Source organism: Aythya fuligula, chromosome 23 (genome assembly GCF_009819795.1).
Source record: "Aythya fuligula isolate bAytFul2 chromosome 23, bAytFul2.pri, whole genome shotgun sequence".
Taxonomy (NCBI): Eukaryota; Metazoa; Chordata; class Aves; order Anseriformes; family Anatidae; genus Aythya; species Aythya fuligula.
In genome coordinates this window covers 1357587-1375161 of record NC_045581.1, presented here as the reverse complement: position 1 = coordinate 1375161, position 17575 = coordinate 1357587, and the positions used below count along the sequence as shown (strand labels likewise).

General features: G+C 46.4%; 1 protein-coding gene across 6 annotated transcripts in view; it reads left to right on the top strand.

The window, feature by feature from the left end:
• The window catches only part of HIVEP3 (HIVEP zinc finger 3), a 257490-nt gene extending 254914 nt beyond the window's left edge, over positions 1-2576 (top strand). For 5 of the 6 annotated variants that reach the window (XM_032202102.1, XM_032202101.1, XM_032202105.1 and 2 more), the window contains one exon: positions 951-2576. In XM_032202102.1, coding sequence (XP_032057993.1) covers positions 951-1844 — 894 coding nt within the window. In that variant the 3' untranslated portion in view covers positions 1845-2576. Of the gene's footprint in view, positions 1-351; positions 417-950 lie in introns of all 6 variants that reach the window. The other variant, XM_032202106.1, reaches the window with a different exon arrangement.
• The last annotated feature ends 14999 nt before the right edge of the window (positions 2577-17575 follow it).

Genomic DNA, 17575 nt, shown 5'->3' with positions numbered 1-17575 from the left:
GGGTTTCCCAGCACCCTTACAGTGATTCTGCCAAGACCGTGTGGATAAGTGACGTTTAGGAAGCATTTGGTTTTGTAACTGCTGGCCAAGTAATCTCTATCTTCTGTGGCTCTTGCTTTCTCTCCCCATCTCTCTTTTGCTGCCTTCCTCTGCCACCTCTTCATAGAGATCCAGCTCTAAGGGTCTGTCAATTCTCCACAGTTCCATAGATTTGCCCTCTGGTGAATCCTCAAATCATATAACCCCATCTTAATGGACAGTTTATTTCAGTTTCTGTTGCTTCTTCTTCTTGGGAGTCCTGTTTAGGGGTTTAGTTATAAGCTCATCACTAATTAATCCATTTCTGTTTAGCCACATATCTCTCCATGATGTACATTAGGAAACTATGTGAAGCACCGGGAGAGAAAGAGGAAAAGGTAAATTGGTAGGGTCTTAACCCTTGATTTCTACAGACCACACCATGAGGGTGGTGGTGGGGACCACACTGTTGGGTGTGCTTTTTGTTCATGCTCTCTCCCTCAGTCCAAAGCGTCCTTGCAATTAGCAGCTGTAAGGATGTAATGTTGCTTTAGTAAAATGCAATAAAAACTGTTAATATTGTTCTGGATGCTGAGAAAATCCATGTACCAAAAGGGATCCGAGGATGCTGGGAATGCTGGCATCCTCTGCTGGGGTTTCAGAGGCCACTCTGATAAAGAGCCAAGCCTGAACCAAAGCCCTCGGTCTGTGCCCTAACAGACTGTGCATTCGTGTACCCAGAAGGCAAATGCCACGGGCTCTCTTGCTCCTTAAGGGTTTGGAGTCCTGAGCCTCCCTCAGTTGATCGATCTCCCTCCAAATTAAAATTAAATGTTAACCAAATCTATCCTTATAATGACCATTAATGATGCTAGTGCTGTAACATGTTCATTGCACTGATTTGGCTGTTTCTTCTTCCCTGTCTGGTGCAGAAGATAGAACCGAGAAGCCCAACATGCTCACCTGGCGTCACGCAGCCCATCTGCTCCAGACCCTTGCAGGCACCTCATGAAATACACGTCCACGCTCCCAGCCGAGGGGAAGAGAATGTCTTCAGCCACCTCCCATTGCATTCACAGCAGCTCGCGAGGACCCCGTACCCCATGATTCCCATTGGGGGCATCCAGATGGTCCAGGCAAGGCCAAGCACCCATCCCAGCTTGGTGCCCAGCTCAGTCGTGTCCTTGCAAGGGGGATACTTTGCATCTGGTGGCAGTGGCTTCGTGGAATTCAGCCAGGCTCCCGAGAGGGACGAGGAACCGCAGGTCCCACAGGAGCCGTCATCGGCATGTGTCTCCCCAGTTGCAAAAGTTTCTAAATACACGCTGTCCCCAGAGCCCACAAGCAGCAGTTACTTGGAAGAGAAAATGAGGACTAGTGAGCTTCAGCAAAAGACAGACCAGGAGGAATACAGGGTAAAAGCATTCGCCGAGTCCAGCCACACCGAGCAGGCGGGCTGCTCGGCATCCCCAGCCAGCCCCAGCACAAACGACGAGCACTCTCCAAAGCCTTCGACGAGTGGGGCCGACCCCTTGAAAAAACCGGGCGAGAAGCAATGTGGCAGCTCAAGCACTTCTTTGGAATCATCCTGCACTTTCATCTCAGATCTCCCTGCCCAGCCGTTGGACCGGAGCAGCAGCACTGGCTGCCTCTCAGAGCCCTCTGCCAGCCACCTGCACGCCCACCCGTTGTCCGTCCGGAGGAGAAACCTCTCCGGAGAGCCCAGCCGCCCAGGGGGAACCTCCAGGAAGAGCAGTCCACACCTAGAGCACGCAGATTTAGGTCAAACTCAAAAAAAGGTGGATGAAAACACGGGAAGTACTTAAGCCTCCACCATCTGTTCCACCTTTAGGCTTCCTATGTAAAATCAACAGACATTTTCAACACTATTTCCTTTAGTATAATCATCGCTATAAGAAGCACTCTAGTGAATGACCAAACCCATGGAAGATTCCTGGTTTTCTTTGTCCCAGTCTGGTATTATCTCCACATGTATGCAGTTACTTGTGCCTTTTTCTATACCTTTTGTTGCTTGAAATGTACAAAAATGTTTGAGGCTGTGAATATTTTTTTAGAGTTTTTTGGAAGGGGGTTTGTTAGACCTTGTCTTTTTTGCCATTTAGGTGTGCGTTATTATGGGCCTGAGAGATGCAGAAAGGAAAGGGTTAAGCATTTTAAGAGGAAGAAGATGCACTGAAAACAAAAACAAAAAAACTTTTTTTATATTGATTAAATGATTAAAAAGAAAACCAAACCCTTGCTCCTGTGTACAGAAGTTTATGATTCGTATTTATTATATGCTTTATTTAATTCTCGCAAAGTGCTTGTTTTTTTTTTTTCTTGCATCCCTCTGATTGCCTATGGTTGTGCTTTAAACAATTGAGACTGCTTTACATTTGAAAAATGTGTTTACCCTGAACTTGTAAATGAAACTAGCACTTCCTCGAGGAGGGGGAGGTTTGTTCCCCGTGAGAGAATTTTTCACTCAAAAATAAAAAATAATCGTGAGCATCTCTCCCTCCTGCAGAACCCATCAAAGCACTTTTTAAAAAAGGGACACACACATTAAAAAAAAAAAAAAAAAAAAAAAAGGAAAAAAAAGGAAAAAAGAAAAAAAAAAAAGTTCTTCTTCAAAGATTTTACTGCAAGAACGTAGGAATGTATCGAATGTAACCCCGGTGCCAGGACTGGCCTCCTGCTTGCTTTAATCCTGCCATCCCACACCCGGCATCGCCCGGCATAGTCCTGCGTGTGCCTGAGAGCTCTGTTCTGGGCTCTGGAAGCCCTCTGTAAATGCCCAGCCTTGCTTTAAGGGTGGCAGTAAACGCTCAGCCTTGTGACTGTTTTTCCTCCATAGTTTTTAAGTCATGGACGAACTCCCTCCATCCCATCTCTGCTCAGCCCGGGCTGGTTTTGCTTTGCTGAGCTTTAGGGTTGCCGGAGGTGTTTGTGCTCTGCTCTGTAACTCCTGACTTACTGTGCCCGATTTTATTTGTATTTATTTATTTAAACAGAATATCACAGATGTAGCCCTTATTGCGCAGATGAGCCCTTTTTTGGTGTTTTGGAAGAAAAAGTTACAACACTGAGCGGTTAATGTTTGCAGTTGGCTTGTCCAGCATGCACGGTAACTTTTTCCAGAGCAAATTTTTCACTCTGACCATCTGTGGCAGAGCAATGGCCTCTACTGCCAATAGATGAGATACCAAATACAGAGAGACCCGATGGAGCCATTCCTCTCCGTCACGTCAACATGCTTTTTAAAATACAAATCTTCGATACATGTTTGCCCTAGCAGATACCAGGCTCTTTACTACTTCAGAGGGTTTTCTGGTCTATGTAATGGAATCTGTACAAACCTTTTATTTTATTTTATTTTATTTTAACAAAAGAAAAAAAAAAAAAAAAAAAGAAGATGATAAAAATATTTAACCAGTGGACCAGTTCTTTCTTCTTTCAGAGCTGTTCCAGGTTATCGGGTACGTAATACACTTTTTTAAAAAAATTAAAAAAATAAAATTAAAAAAAAAAATAAATCAAAGAAAACCCTGAATGAGAACATATTTCCTTGACAGACTTGATGAGCTACGAACTGTTCCCGTTTCATGGGCAAATACTATAGTTTTTTTAATAATCTGTGATTTTAATTTTTATTTTTTTTTGCTTTTCTTGTAAAGGGAATTAAGTACAAAAGAAGATATCATGGAAATAACATTAAGGCTGTGACACCGACCAAAACAATGTCCAGAACCCATTTCTACCTTAATTAGCACTTTTATTAAGTTTCCCTTTTTCCCATCTACCCCTCTCTGGCCCCCAGCCTGGAAGCTGGTCCTGCTTTCAAAGCCAGCCAGATCCCAGGGCTATGAGTTCAATTCAGCCCAGCATCTCTGCTCTGAGAAACTCCTAAGCACCAGCTTAAATCCTCCTTGTTTTAATAGCGTTTGAGTGTGTGCTTAGTACTGAGATGCCTTGGAGCAGGCTGCTCAGCCCTGGTTGTGGTGAGCAGCCCTGGTTACCATCTATCCCTCCAAGTCCAGCGCCAGGTTTGAATTTCCTGGCTTCTGCCACTTTTTCCCCACTTTGCCCTTGTCACACTCTTAACATTATTCCAAGGTAGCTTTTTGTATTTAATTTTTTAAAAATATATATACATATATATATATAGAGAGAGACTGTACATAAAGAAAAACAATGCAGCAATTGTGCACTCAGCATCCTGTTTTCATTAGGTGTATTTGATACGAGCTTTGGGCTAGATCAAATTTGCTCAGTTTCTTTCTGTAACTGTATTGTAATCCTTGACCTGTTGATCCTTGGCACAGGTAGTTTTTTTTTTTGTGTTTTTCTTTTCTTTTTTATTTTTTTCCCCCTCCGTCATTTCTGAACAGAGGGGGGAAAAAAAAAGTCTACCAGAATCCAGAAACCACTCAGTCCATTGCGTTCTTTTTGTGGTTTTATTGTTATTTTATTTTTTATGATTTTTTTAAAGCTTTTCCAGACACTTAAGATGAGTGGAAGCGTTCTGCATCTCAGCTGCAGAGCGTCACAGCTGGCACTGCACAGGGCACAATTGCCTGGCTGCCTTTGCGTGCAGCTGAAAACTGGGGAGAGGAGGGACGACACCGTGCAGCTGTGAGATGATCCCTGGATCATGCCCCACTCCGATCCTGCACCCACCGATGGCAGCCATGGAGCGGGTGCATGCGGGGACAGCTGAAAACTCAGGAGCAAGGCGAAAAAAAGCCACGCTGAGTCTCAACCTGGTTCAGCTTCCCAGTGCAGCAGCTGCAGGCACGGCGGGGAGGCTCTGGCTGGGGTGAAATGGTGCTTCATGCGATACCTAACAGGCGCAATATGGCCTATTATAGGCAAAAAGAATCATTATATATATATATATATATATATTGATATTTAAGGGCTAATTATCCCGCTGACAGCTCAGAGCTCCACAGAAAGGGCGTCCTCCTCTGCGCCGGCACCAGCATCTCCGTCTGCGGGCAGGGCGGGCGTCCCTGGGGGCTGCTCCATCCCTGCCGTGCCATCACAGTGTGACCTTGAATTTGGGGATTCCCTCAGCCTCGTACTCAGCCAAGGAGAGCGGCGGTGTGGCTCCGCTTACTTTCATCGAGTTGCACCTTATTTGTGGTGGGGCTGAAGACCCAGCTATCCCTGATGGCTGCATTTCCTACCTGAAGCACCTGCCGGCTTCTCACTTGGTGAAACCTTTCTGCAAGTCACAGCGTTTAATATAATTCTGTGTGTCCGGTCTGTCTGCAAAATAGGGATGACAAATTTGGGTTTCCCTTCCGCAAGGGCTGCAGGGATGGATAAGTTTATATCTGTGCAGGCACTTTGCAGAGGCAGGCAGCAGTATTGTTTTTAAAAGAATCTATTAATCATGCAAATAGGCAAATTAGAAACCAAAGGCCAACCTTTGCCTTTCATCAGCAGGTGGAAATAACATCTCCTGCTTTTCTTCTGGCAGAGCTTCTTAATTTATAGTCAGTGAAGGCACATGGCCACTGGCTGCTCCTCTGTGCCCGGTGGGTCAGCCAAAGCCCTGCTCCAATATTCCCATCCCTGGCAAGCTGCTTGTGAAGTGCCCATGAATGCAAGTACTCAATGGCAAATGGATACTCTGGCATCCAAAAAATCATTTTGCAAGGAGAACTTGGCCTGTGCACTTGTATGTGAGCCTATGTGTTTCAGGAGTTTCAATAATGTATTTTTTCTTAGAGTTAAACATAAATTTAGCTTCTTTTATCAAGATTAAAGAGTGATTTGCAGGACAGAGCAGACCATGGGAGGAGAGGGGGGCAGCTGGTTCCCCGAATGCCCCCGTACCTTGAAGTAGGTCTGTGTCACCTCTAATTAGTCACAGGTTGTTGGCTGGATACCCCGGAACTGCAGCAGGAAACTCTTAAAAGTCATGATGAAGTAGCTCTGACTTTATGGCTTACGACTGGGAAATGTATTCCATCACCTGCTCCTAATGGGGGACATTTCCCACCCGGGTGTCTATACGGTCTCACTCCTCAGTGGGGCTGGCTGATAAACCCACCCTCCCGTCCCCACCAGTGCTCTCACTTAACCCCATCGAGGCCACGGAGGAGGACAAATTTTGGGTGCCTGACCCCTCCTTGCAGTTGACCAGAGTAAAACATCCTTCCTCCAAGCATCCTTTGAATTGTTGCCTATCAGCTCCATCGGAGCCACTTTAGGCCCACCTGGCCACCTCCCATCACATCTCCTTAACTTCCACCAAAAAGATCTGCAAATCGGTTGGGTTTCCCTTAAGCCAGCTTTCACTTTTGCCTGTTTTTTGTTTCAAATCCACAAAAATAGCATCTGAACAAGCAATATACTTGGTCACACTGAAATCATTAAAATTATTCCATTTTCCATGCAAAATCGTAGACAATTTGATCTAGCCCTTTTCTGGTGTTTTTGCAACAGTTTTTAATTTGCTTACTTGGTTTCATCATGTGTTTTTCTTTTTTTCTTTCTTTTTTTTTTTTTTTTCTTCCTAGTATTTCCATCTATTGCACAGTATTTACAAATAAAACCATATTGTAAATTATTTACACAAAAAAAGTAAAAAAAAAAAAATCAGTCCTGATGGCATAAAACCAATCTGTTTTCATTACTGAGATATGATGGCACTTACGATCACTTTAGTAAATGTAATGTAAAAAATAATAATAATAATAATGTGTACGCAAATTTAATATACATGGTTTCATGTAAGATAAATATTTGCCTTTTTTTCTAAAAGGTGTATGTATTCTGTAAGTGGAATAGTCTGTAGAAAGTTTCTATATGTTCTTAAAATGGCAATACATTCCAAAAAAAGGTACTGTAAATATGTACAGCGTACAATGTAATTTGGTAGTTTTGCCTGTAATTTTATTTTAACTCCAGTTTCTACACTTGCATCTTGCAATGTCTGTATGGTTATATCAGTGAAAAAAAAAAAAAAAAAAGAAAAAAGAAAAAAAAAAAGAAAAAAAAAGAAAAAAAACAAACAGGTAAAAGCACAGTCTGATGTAAAAAAAAAAAAAAAAGTCAAAAAAATTTAAAAACACAAAAAAAACAAACAAAAAAAGAAGAAAAATACTCAGTATTTGATGTTTGTGACCCTTATTGTAAATGACATCTGTACTGTGAATGAGAAGTTTTTACAAGTATAATATTGCCTTTACTACAGCTCAGATTGTCTGCTCAGTCTGAGCATATTTTTAAAAAAATAGCATGTTGGAATAAATTTTAAAATCCCAACATATTACTACTTGCATGACTGGCAGTCTTTAATTTCCATTTTATTTAACCCAGACAGAGACCCAGGCTGTAAAACAACAGAGGCAAATTCGGATAACCCCCTGCTAAGCTCCAGGTCCCGCACCCCAGCCCTCTCCCTGAAACACCCCAGCTGCCCCATCAGAAATACCATAAATGTGTTTTTTAGTATTCCCTCCTTGTGGTGCAGGGCAGTGAAGCAGAGTGATGCAGAGGATGCTCTGCAGAGGCTGGTCCCAACTCAGTGCACAGATGGGCAGCAGCAGCACTGGGTTGGATTTTTTTTAAGCAGTGTCCCCCAAACCTGGGATGCTGCACAGCATCTGTGCCTCCTCATCTCCCTACACCATCCCCTCTCCCCAGGTGTGTCTGTCCTTCTGGAGGCGATTCGCCTCGCTGTGTCCTGCCCGTGTCAAACCCATGGAGGGCCTGATCCGACTGTCCTGGCCCGGCAAGGCTGCGCCCCAGCCCCAGCTCCCAGCCAGGGAGACGTGGGGAGGCTTTGCAAACCCCAGTGATGCTCCGGACTCTGTCCCACCAGGCTGTTGGGGTATGTACAAAATAAAAACCAGGGTGTTTTGGAGCAGGGAGGGAACCTGCTCCTTTCTTCTTCCTCCCTCAGCTGCAGGGAGCAGCTTGGGGGCTGGCAGTACCCCAGCACCCATGTGAACCCCAGCACCCCCACAAACCCCAGCCTTTCTGCTCCTGCTCTCCAGCTGATGCAAGGCTCCATGTATGCCTGAGGCCAGGTCACCTCCAGCACTGCTCCTGAAATGAGCATGTCCATTAAAAAAAAAAAAAAAAAAAAAAAAAAAGAAAAAAAAAAGAAAAAGAAAGAAAAGCCTGTGATTTCCCCCTGCTACTCGTCCTTCTGACAAAGCAGGCAGCCTTCAGCCCATCCACTCCTTTCTGCTCCAGTAAACCCTTACGGGCAGCTTCCCACCATGCATCCTCACCCCGTCACCTCTTGTGGTCTGACTGGCCTTTGATGGACATCTGCAGATGAGTTCAGAGACAAAAGCAGAGGAACAGTGGGGGGAGGCTTTGCAAAATAGGTCAAGGAAGGCAATCTCTATCTGATTTCTAGCAGTGACCAGGCAGCTGGGGCTGCACCAGCCAGCAGAACCAGCTGCTCTGTGTCCAAACATCAGAGCCTGCAGCCCGAATATTTGGCTCTGCTGGCCCTGTTTTCTGAGCACGGTGGCTGTGCTGGATGAGCAAGATGAGGGAAGGGGTGGGGAAGCTCATCTAGTCCCCATTACGTCTCACAAATGCCACACTTCTGCGTGACTGGGAAGGAGAGGTGGTGGCAGGGGCATCTCCAACCTCTGACCTCCTCCTCTCCAGCTTTGTAAGAATCACTGTTCTTTCATTTAATTGCCAGCCAGGCAGAATGTACCTGTCCCCTACACTCAGCTTGGGAAGCAGACGACTGCTCTGTGCCTCAGTTTCCCCACTTGAAGATAGCAATAGTCATACAGCTATGAAAACTCCAGTGGTCAAACTGTATGCAGCAGCAAGGGCTAAAGCTGCACAAATTGGGTGACATCTCCCCAGGGGTTTTCTCATGCTGTAAAGGCTGAGGAGGCTTTGGGTGGTGGGTGCTGTGCTCTGCACCCTTGGGCACAGCTCTCCCTGCTCCAAAAACTGGGGCTGTGCAAGGTGCATGAGGTATGGCTCCAACATTCTTGGTCCATGCATCCAAACAGACTCTGTAGGCTTGGGGAAACGTGTGAAAGTCAGGGCTTGGGGAAGATCAGGACCTTTATTACCCCAATAACACCTTATATTTTCCTTTATGGCAGTTGAAGGCAATGAGCATTAGCTGGCAGCTGCGCAATGGTGATGTTTGTTCCAGATATGCTGCCAGCCCCTCCAGTGTGTGCTTCAGCCACTGAATAGAGGAATCATTTTTCCTTTAAAGAGAAGAGTTTCTCCAATTCTTAAAACCAGAGAGGCTTTAAAGGCAGCCAGAGCTGTCTGGAGAACGCTGCAGCTAAACCCTGCTAATCTCTCAAGCCTGGAACAAATTTGGTTTACACAAATCTCCAGAGTGGCTCCAGTTCATCAGGTGTCCCAAGAAATTCCTTCCCCCTGAAAACTCTTTGTTTTCTAGACACAGAGACCAGACATTTCCTCCCTTGTGAAGCCAAGTGTTGCATCAAAATATTAAGAGTCCTTTGGCTGATGTTACAGGTCAGTTCCCACTGCGATGCAGTCGCCCATCACATTCAGAAGGTTGTGACAGTACTGCAGGAAATCAGCACTTCTCTCTGGGAGTCTAAAAATTCCTTGGTTTGGAAATACCTGAGGGCTGCAGTGAAGTGGCCTTCCCTTCTCCCCAGATTCAGACTTCCAGCAGGTTAGGAGCTCAACTTGGAACCTAAAAAAGATTAATTTTTGTTATAACCAGGTCTTTATGAGCATTGCAGACATAAAAGTACCTTCAGAAGCCTGATCCCTTCACTCCTTAACTTCTTGTAGGGGCTCTTGGCTGAAGGAGGCAGAATACTGTGCTGAGGGGCTGAGTTGGAAGATGTGGGTCAGCACCACTGCTGGGAAGAGCTGATGAGTTCATGCAGAGTGGCTGGCTTGAAGAAAACGATCTGTTTACCCACAGTTGTTCTGCATTCTTGCACAGAGCTACACCGCAGGGAGCTGCCACTGTGGGAGGGATAACCCAAGGAATAACACAGAGGAAAGACCTGGGGACAGGGGTGAAGCGATGCCTCCAGGGAGATGCAGCAGGACAGAAGCCAAGATGGGCTGGAGGTGGGCATGGACAAATGTGCACAGGAAGAAGCAGCCAAGCCAGTGAGTTTTTGGTTGGGTTCTAGTTTTGTTTTTGTGCGCTAGCATCAGTGCAAAGGTTGTGAATGTTCCCCGAGGGTGGAGCTGGCAGAGCTTTCTGGAAAAGAGCTGAGAAAGAGAAGTTGACAGCCACTGAGAAGAGTGTTGGTCTCTGATCCTGACATTGAAAGTCTGGGCTGAATGCAGCTCACACAAAGTTTATGAGGGATGAAGAAAGAGCACATAAACCTCTTTTTTTTTTTTTTTTCTTTTTTTTTCTTTTTCTTTGATTTGTCTTGGTGCTCTGTATCCTATGTGCCTCTGGGTGTAGCAGCATCACCTTGCTGGGCTTGAATGTCTTCCATGAGCTGCTGGTTGCAGGGTGTCAGAAGAAATGCCTTTGAGGACTTGGAGGGTTTTCCCAAGCACAGGATGGGTGCCCAGTTCCCCAGGTGCCTTGAGGGGCAGCTCTGGCTCCATCTGTGCTCCTGGTCCCTCTCAGAGCAGCATGTTACCCGTGGGAGCCTCTGGAACTGGAGCTGTCCCCTTAGCCAGCCCCTTAGAGGAAGGAACTGTAGCTTGTTTCTTTGGGCAGCGTGAGAAGGGCTCATGCTTGGGAACAAGATGTCCTCACATCAGAAGTGGCTTCATGGCTTCTGTGAATCCCTGCAGCTACGTTAGCTATCCCTGCTCCCTGCTGTGTGCTGGGACCCTTGTGGGATCCTGCCCATGCCTGGGGGTGCCACAGAGTGGGGTTGTGGGCTTGTGAAGAGGTACCCAGGGGCTACAAGGGGACGGGGACCCTTCCCCAGGGATATTGGGGCTCCCCACATCCCACTTCCCCTTGCTGGGGCTCAGACAGACAGAAGGAAGGATGTGGTAGGGGCAGAGGGATGGGTGGAGGCAGCACACCAATGCACGAGGTGTGTGTGTGTGTCCAACTGAGAGCTGGGAACATGGCAAAACACGTGGCGGGGGGGAGGCAGCCCCTGTCCCTCTGCCTGGGGGAGAGACTTGGTCTCCTCTCCACCGCAGCCAGATGGCTCAGGGATGGAGCTGGTGCTTTGTCCCCCGAGGAGGTGTTTTTGCTGGAAGGGCTGGCACAGCCGCCACGGGCTGATGCTCGTTGTTATGACAACAGGAGGAGGCTGCTGTGTGCGAGTGGAGCAGGGGAGGAAGGGAAGGGAAACGGATGGTGGAGGAGAAGGGCTTAGCCAGCAAGAGGTCAGGCGTGGGGGCAGCAGGCGTAGTGCAGGGATGGAGGACACCCTTGGGGATGTGGACATCACGGGGCACCAGGAGGTTTTGCACCTTTTGTCTCATGACACTGCTGTGCACAGGAAGGGTCTGGGCATGCCTGCGATGCTGCATGCCAGCAGCTGAAACCTTGCTGGCATCACACACACGGCTGCTGGGACCCATGTGGTGGGCACAGCCTGGGAAAATCATGCCCAGTGCAACAGCCTCTGCTAATTATTGCAACAGATCCCTCATGGGGAGTGCTGGCAGCTGAAGCATGACTTCATTCTCCTTGCAGATATTTCTTGGAATGTTAGCAAGACAAATAAAAAAAAAAAATCACCTAATAACAAAGTTCGTGTCCAGCTGAAGTCATCAGTACCCCCTCAGAGCCTCTCCTGCCTAAAAATGGGGTAGCATAAAATCAAGGGATGGAGGAAGCTGCAGGGGTAAGTCCAGAGTTTCAGCTTGTGCTTTTAATTTTAATCAGGTGTCTCAGAATGTGTGTTTCTTTGTGAAGCTGCAGCTCCTGAACCCAGATGATTAAGTGAAAACTTCGGCTTTTGTCTTCGACAAGATGCAAACAACCATATCCTCTGGGTTATGGAGGAAAATTGGAGTTATGGCCTCTGTTCTTGCTAAGAGGGATTAACCCATGACATTTGTAACTCTGCCACTGTCTTCCTGTGAGCCCTGGTCACATCCCTCAGCGTTACTCTGACATCTCTACATTTTAACACTCCTAAAGTCTTCAAGACCAGACTGGATTAAGTCCAGAATGACCTGGTCTGATCTTGCAGCTAACCTTGCCATCTGCACCTTTCCAACCTGAATTATTCCACCCTTCTAAGTGTGAACATGAATGTGTAAGAAGGATGAAGGAGTTGGAGGTACTCAGAAGCTACAGCAAGGGCAACACCAGCCTGACTTTGCACTGGGGCTCTGGGAGTCAACTGAATCCTACTGCTGCTACCTGCTCCTAGCTGAGGTGTTGAAAGGACATGGGTAACTTGCCCTTAGGTCCCATCTTTACTCAGGTAACCAGCAGCCAATTTAAACCTCACAAAACGCCTGTGAGATGAGTCAGCTTTATCCTTCCTTGCCTTACAGATCAGCTACAAAAACAACATGGTCTCAGTAACAGTCAGTTGTGGAGGAGAATTTATTCTATGTATTATTTATCTCAGAAGGTCTTCCTGAGCTTCAGCTGGTAGTTGAAAGTCAGCTTAGGCCACAGACATGCCCAGTTGTTTCATTCCTAAAGAAATGAGAGGTTCCAGCTGAAATATCTGGGTTAGGAGGTGAAATACTAAACTCCCAGAGAGATCTGGGTTGGGTTCATGGTCAGAACATTTGGTTAAACCTTTGGTCCTATAAATTGCATGAGCACTGGGAATTCCCAGGCATGTCTGCCACTGCTAGCACTTTTTTCAGTCTTGCAATGCATTTGACTTACAGCTTCAGTTCCTGTAAATGAGTTACTAACTGAAAATATTACTTTTTAATTTAAACAATAGATTTCTAAAAATCATGGTTGTGGAAAAAAAAAAAAAGCAGGAAATCATGATCTTACTGTTCTTAGTATAAGGTAAATATGAAGAATGTAAAATGCATTATTCTTTTAACCTCATAACTTTGAAGACTTCACTTAGGACTTTTCAATAGTCTGTGCCAACAGTGCCATGTCTGAACACTGAGCTTCATTGGAGATGTCTAGTTTTAAAATATCTGTAACCCATTAGAATACAAAATTCTTAGAGAAGTCAGACTAGGTGAAAATCAGGCTATGTTTTAAGGTAAGGATTATGCTAAAGGCAGGTCTTATATTTTTTGATAAACTCTCTATTAGTGTCTTTTGGTCTAGGGCACATATGGCCCAGCTCATGGCTGAGCAATGATGGCATCTGAGCATCCTGGTAGTGTTTTAAGTATTGACTGATCCTCCTCAGGGACAGATGGACCAGAAAGTCTCCTCATAGCTCATTTTCTACTCCTGCCTGACTATTTGTGTTTATACAGTTATCACCTGCTTTCTATCACATTTTTTTATGACATGATACCCTTACGGAATGGATGTGTTGGGGTTCAGGGGTTCAGGTTACAACATTGAAGTATCACAGGTGATTTTGTTCTTTCCTTAAACAGGTATTTATTAGATGATGAAAAACAAGATAACCTCTCTGTCTTGATAGACATGTATGGTTGACAGACAACTCTCAGTGCTGGCCTTCCACTGTAATTTTAAAGACACCATCTTGTCCCATGCCTGAAGCATGTTGCAGCACACCATTACACCCCGGCTCATCCCAGTCTGTGGTTATGTTTGAAGGATTGTCACACTGCTTTAAAAAGAGGGAATATATCGTTGGCACTTTGTCTTCTTTTCAAACATCAAATGGCAAATTTTAATACAATTCTTCGCCTAAATAAAGACTCTGAACTCCTTCCTCAGAAACAAACCCCACAATCCCCAAATTCTCATGTGTCACCAGGAGCTGGTGCTTTAAATTCTTCTCTCACAACCGAGCAAACAGCATGAGACCCACAGGCTGCTCACAGCAGAAAAAGTAATGGCTATTGCTAACAGCAAACCTATCTGCCTGGTGCTTTTATATATCTGTCTGGAGACCTAATAAGCACTGAATTGGTGTGTGATTTAATGAGTCAAACTTCAAAGCTGCTGTTTCAACACCTAATTCACTCATCTGGACTAATAACCGAAATGGGTGGCATTTTTTTTTATTTCCTTCTGGCAATTTATTATTTACTCAGTTGTTTTACAGCTCCTAATTTAATAAGTGCAATAACCCAGGGGTACAGCTTCAGGAAGGAGGAGAAACAGAAATCCTGCAGTCTCTCCTACGAACTGCTTTGGTGGACACCAGAAGTCCTATTATAACATTTTAGGTCTTTTGTGCTGTTGGCAAGGAAGAGACTTTGAGTGCTGTGCATCACCAGACAGCCTTCATTTCCAAAATGTGTCATCGAGCTTCTGAAATGGGAGGATGGCAGCACTGGCTCTTCTCCTGTGGATTTGCATCAGCAGTGTTGAGTGTGTCTGGCTGGGCAGTGGAGAGATGCTGCTCTCCTGAACCCCAGGGACAGCCCAAAATTATGTTCTTTAAGCAGCATGGCTCAGTTTTGGGACCTCCTCTCTCTGCTTCCCTTTCCAGGGATGTGTGAGAGAGTGCAACAACCTTGTCTGAATTGTTTCTTTGTGGGTTAAATTTATGTCCACAAAATCCACTCTGTTTTCCAGCAAGGCTGAGGGGTATATTCCTCAGGATGACTCTAAGAGGTGTAGAGGACTTTTTGGTGGTGGATAATCAAGGGCAGAAGTTTCCAGGATCCTTCTAGGGACTTGCGAACAGCTCTGGGCGTAAAGGAGAGAGCCCAAAGCTCACTATGGTTCTGAACCTCTGTCTGCCCAACGAGGAGGATAAATAAGAGATCTTTGTGCCCTTGCATCACACTGACAGCTTCCACACTGTTGCATCATCCAGAATTGCCTGCTTGATCTTTTTGCTGGCTTCATCCCACCTGAAGCATCCTTTAGGTCATGCAGCTAACTGGGTCTCCTTGGATATTTCTCAGTCAGGAGAAATCTGAGCACAGCCATCTCACTGAGATACCCTTCAGGTCGCAGGAATGATTACTCCAAGCTGTTGCACTGAGATACGCTTGGAGCACAATCCGACATATTCACAATAACCGCCGTCCTTCCCCTTCCACATTTCTCATTGCTGGGTTTCAAAGCACTTTTGCAGACATTAAAGAGCTGTTCCCCAGAACCCCAGAGGCTGCGGCTAAACTGAGCTTGCTCTGAAATGTTCCCGCTGTTGCTGTGATACCAGTGAGAGCTCACACCAGCCGCTAGCCTTTTTATTAGAGCCTAAAGTAGCTCAGAGGTTAGGTCATTTTACAGATAAAGGACTCAGCCAGAGATCTTACTGCTAGCCACTGGCAGAACAAGGGATGCTGCTTGGGATTCATCATCTCTTTCAGCAAACCCACGTCCTCCTTTTTGTGCCCACCCGCCTCCCCTCACCTTATTCATCCTTTGGGCACTGGCTGTGCTTTTTGCAAAAATGCAGTGTTGAAAGTGTTATGGTGTTGTGTAGCCTGTCTGCTAATCAGACAGCCCCATAGAAGGGAAAAATCCTTATATACCTGCAGCTTGTTCCCCTGCTGCTAATTAACATGTGATCTATTTTCCTCTGTTTTTAAGTGGGAAAATAGAATCAAACATAGCTTGTGCTCTGAAGAGCCACATTCCTGGCCCATGAGCTATTCCCAAAAGGCTGCTCTGAGAGCATCCAAGGCAAAAAAAAAAAAAAAAAAAAAACCTGCTCAGTTTTCCTAACTGCAGAGCACAATGGAAAGGGTCTGTGTTTCCCATTTTGGACTGCCGATAATTGAAGCCAGCAAAAATCACAGCCAGACCTGATTTTAGAGGTGGGCAGGCAGAGACCTAGCTGGGCTCCAGGCCATGGGACTGGGCTAAAGCAAGGCAGCAAGGCAAGCATCACTGGTCCTGGGGAGCAGGAAGGGGCCCCAGAAGCAAATGGCAGCTTCAATCACAGGCCTCCCTGCACAGAGATGAAAGGGAGAATCATCCCTGTCTGTCATCCTGCAGGGACATCTGTATCAGTACAGATGGGTGTGCAGGGCTGAGCTGCTGGAGTTACATCTGCATGGGGAAAAACAGCACCACCCAGAGAAGACTCAGCAGCCTATGCTTGGGTATGCAGCATGTGCTGCAGGTCTGGCCGTGGTCTTGCTACACCAGTCCTGAGCTGTGCTTTAGCTAGAGAAACCTGAAACTAATGCATGCATTTTGAAAGCCCTGAGCACAGTGGTGAGTGATGAATTGTAGGCACTGCGATGAGATCAGGGACCACAAGTGGTGATTTGTAAACCCAGGACATCCTAAAAGCTCTCCCGAGTCTGGCCCACAGTTAGAACAGACACAAGGTTGGTTCTTCTTTTCACCCCCTGCATTTCATTTGTGTGCTGCTAAACCATGGAGCAAAGTGTAAAATCCCACAGCCAAAGAACTCCATCTCTCTTTGCCTCCCAAAAGGGCTGGCAGAGAAGGAATGTCCCAGAGGCTGGGCTGAGGCTAAAGGAGATGGAAAGTAGCTAACTGCACTCTCTGTCACCTTGTAGTGGGGTGCAGAGTAGTGCTGATAGCATACCCCGCGTGTGTAGCCACGTCAGGGTGTGTGCCCAGCATGGGGTGTTACATTTGACTGCAGAGACCCAGATGTGTGGCTACAAGGAGCTACGTGTGGCAGCTCTGTATGCATACACAGATAAATCTGCCTCTGGTTATCATCGTCATGGTGTGCACAGGTTTGTCATCTGTATCACTGCAAACCCCATGGTACCAGCACCCTGCCTTGCCCAAGAGACTGGCAATGTCTGACAAATCTCCTGGCCTGTGATGAATGTTCACACCAACAGTTTGCACTGGAGACATCCAGCTGCATCTGCGAGCATTGGGCAGGGAGATGAGCAAGGGTGATGTATCTGGCAGGTGGGACACAGCCCTGAGGTAATGGGCCAGGGCAGCGCTCGGGGATCAACCTGTAAATGCAGCAAATGACAATAACTGAGATATTGCTGACTGTTTAGTTAAGCCTGAGCAGCCTTTCTAGGGGAGAACACCTTTGTGCTGCTTGGGAGTCCATCCATGGTTGAGGGAACCTCACTTGCGGGACATTATCAGTCTGGGCTGCTGCTCCCAAAGCTAGTCCCTGCTCTTTCACCTGGTCCTTGGCCATGGCTGTGCTGGCCTCAGGCCTGCCAGGCTGTAGGAGCTGTGCTGGTGGCATTGGTGGCACAGGCTCCAGTTTCCACTGATTCCCCACAAACCAACGCAGCCTGTCCTTTGTCAGCTGGCTTTGAGTCACAACAAACATGGTGGGTGGCTTCCTGGCATGATGTGCCATGTCCCCAAACTGCTCTGGCACTCAGAACCTGCAGCTAGGGTACCCATGCTGGGACCCACCTCAGGAACTGAGGTGTCCATCACAGGCTTCCTTAATTTTCTTCCTTCTCCTACTTGCTTGACTGAAGATGGTCATAACCATCCCCAGTCACTGTGGCCACATGCCCCCTAAGTCCCAAACACTTTTGAGGTACCCGGCCCACCAGCAGCCCCTCAGTCAACCCCTGAACAGCACCACCTTAGCACTAAGCCCCACTTCTGCATCAGTCTTGCATG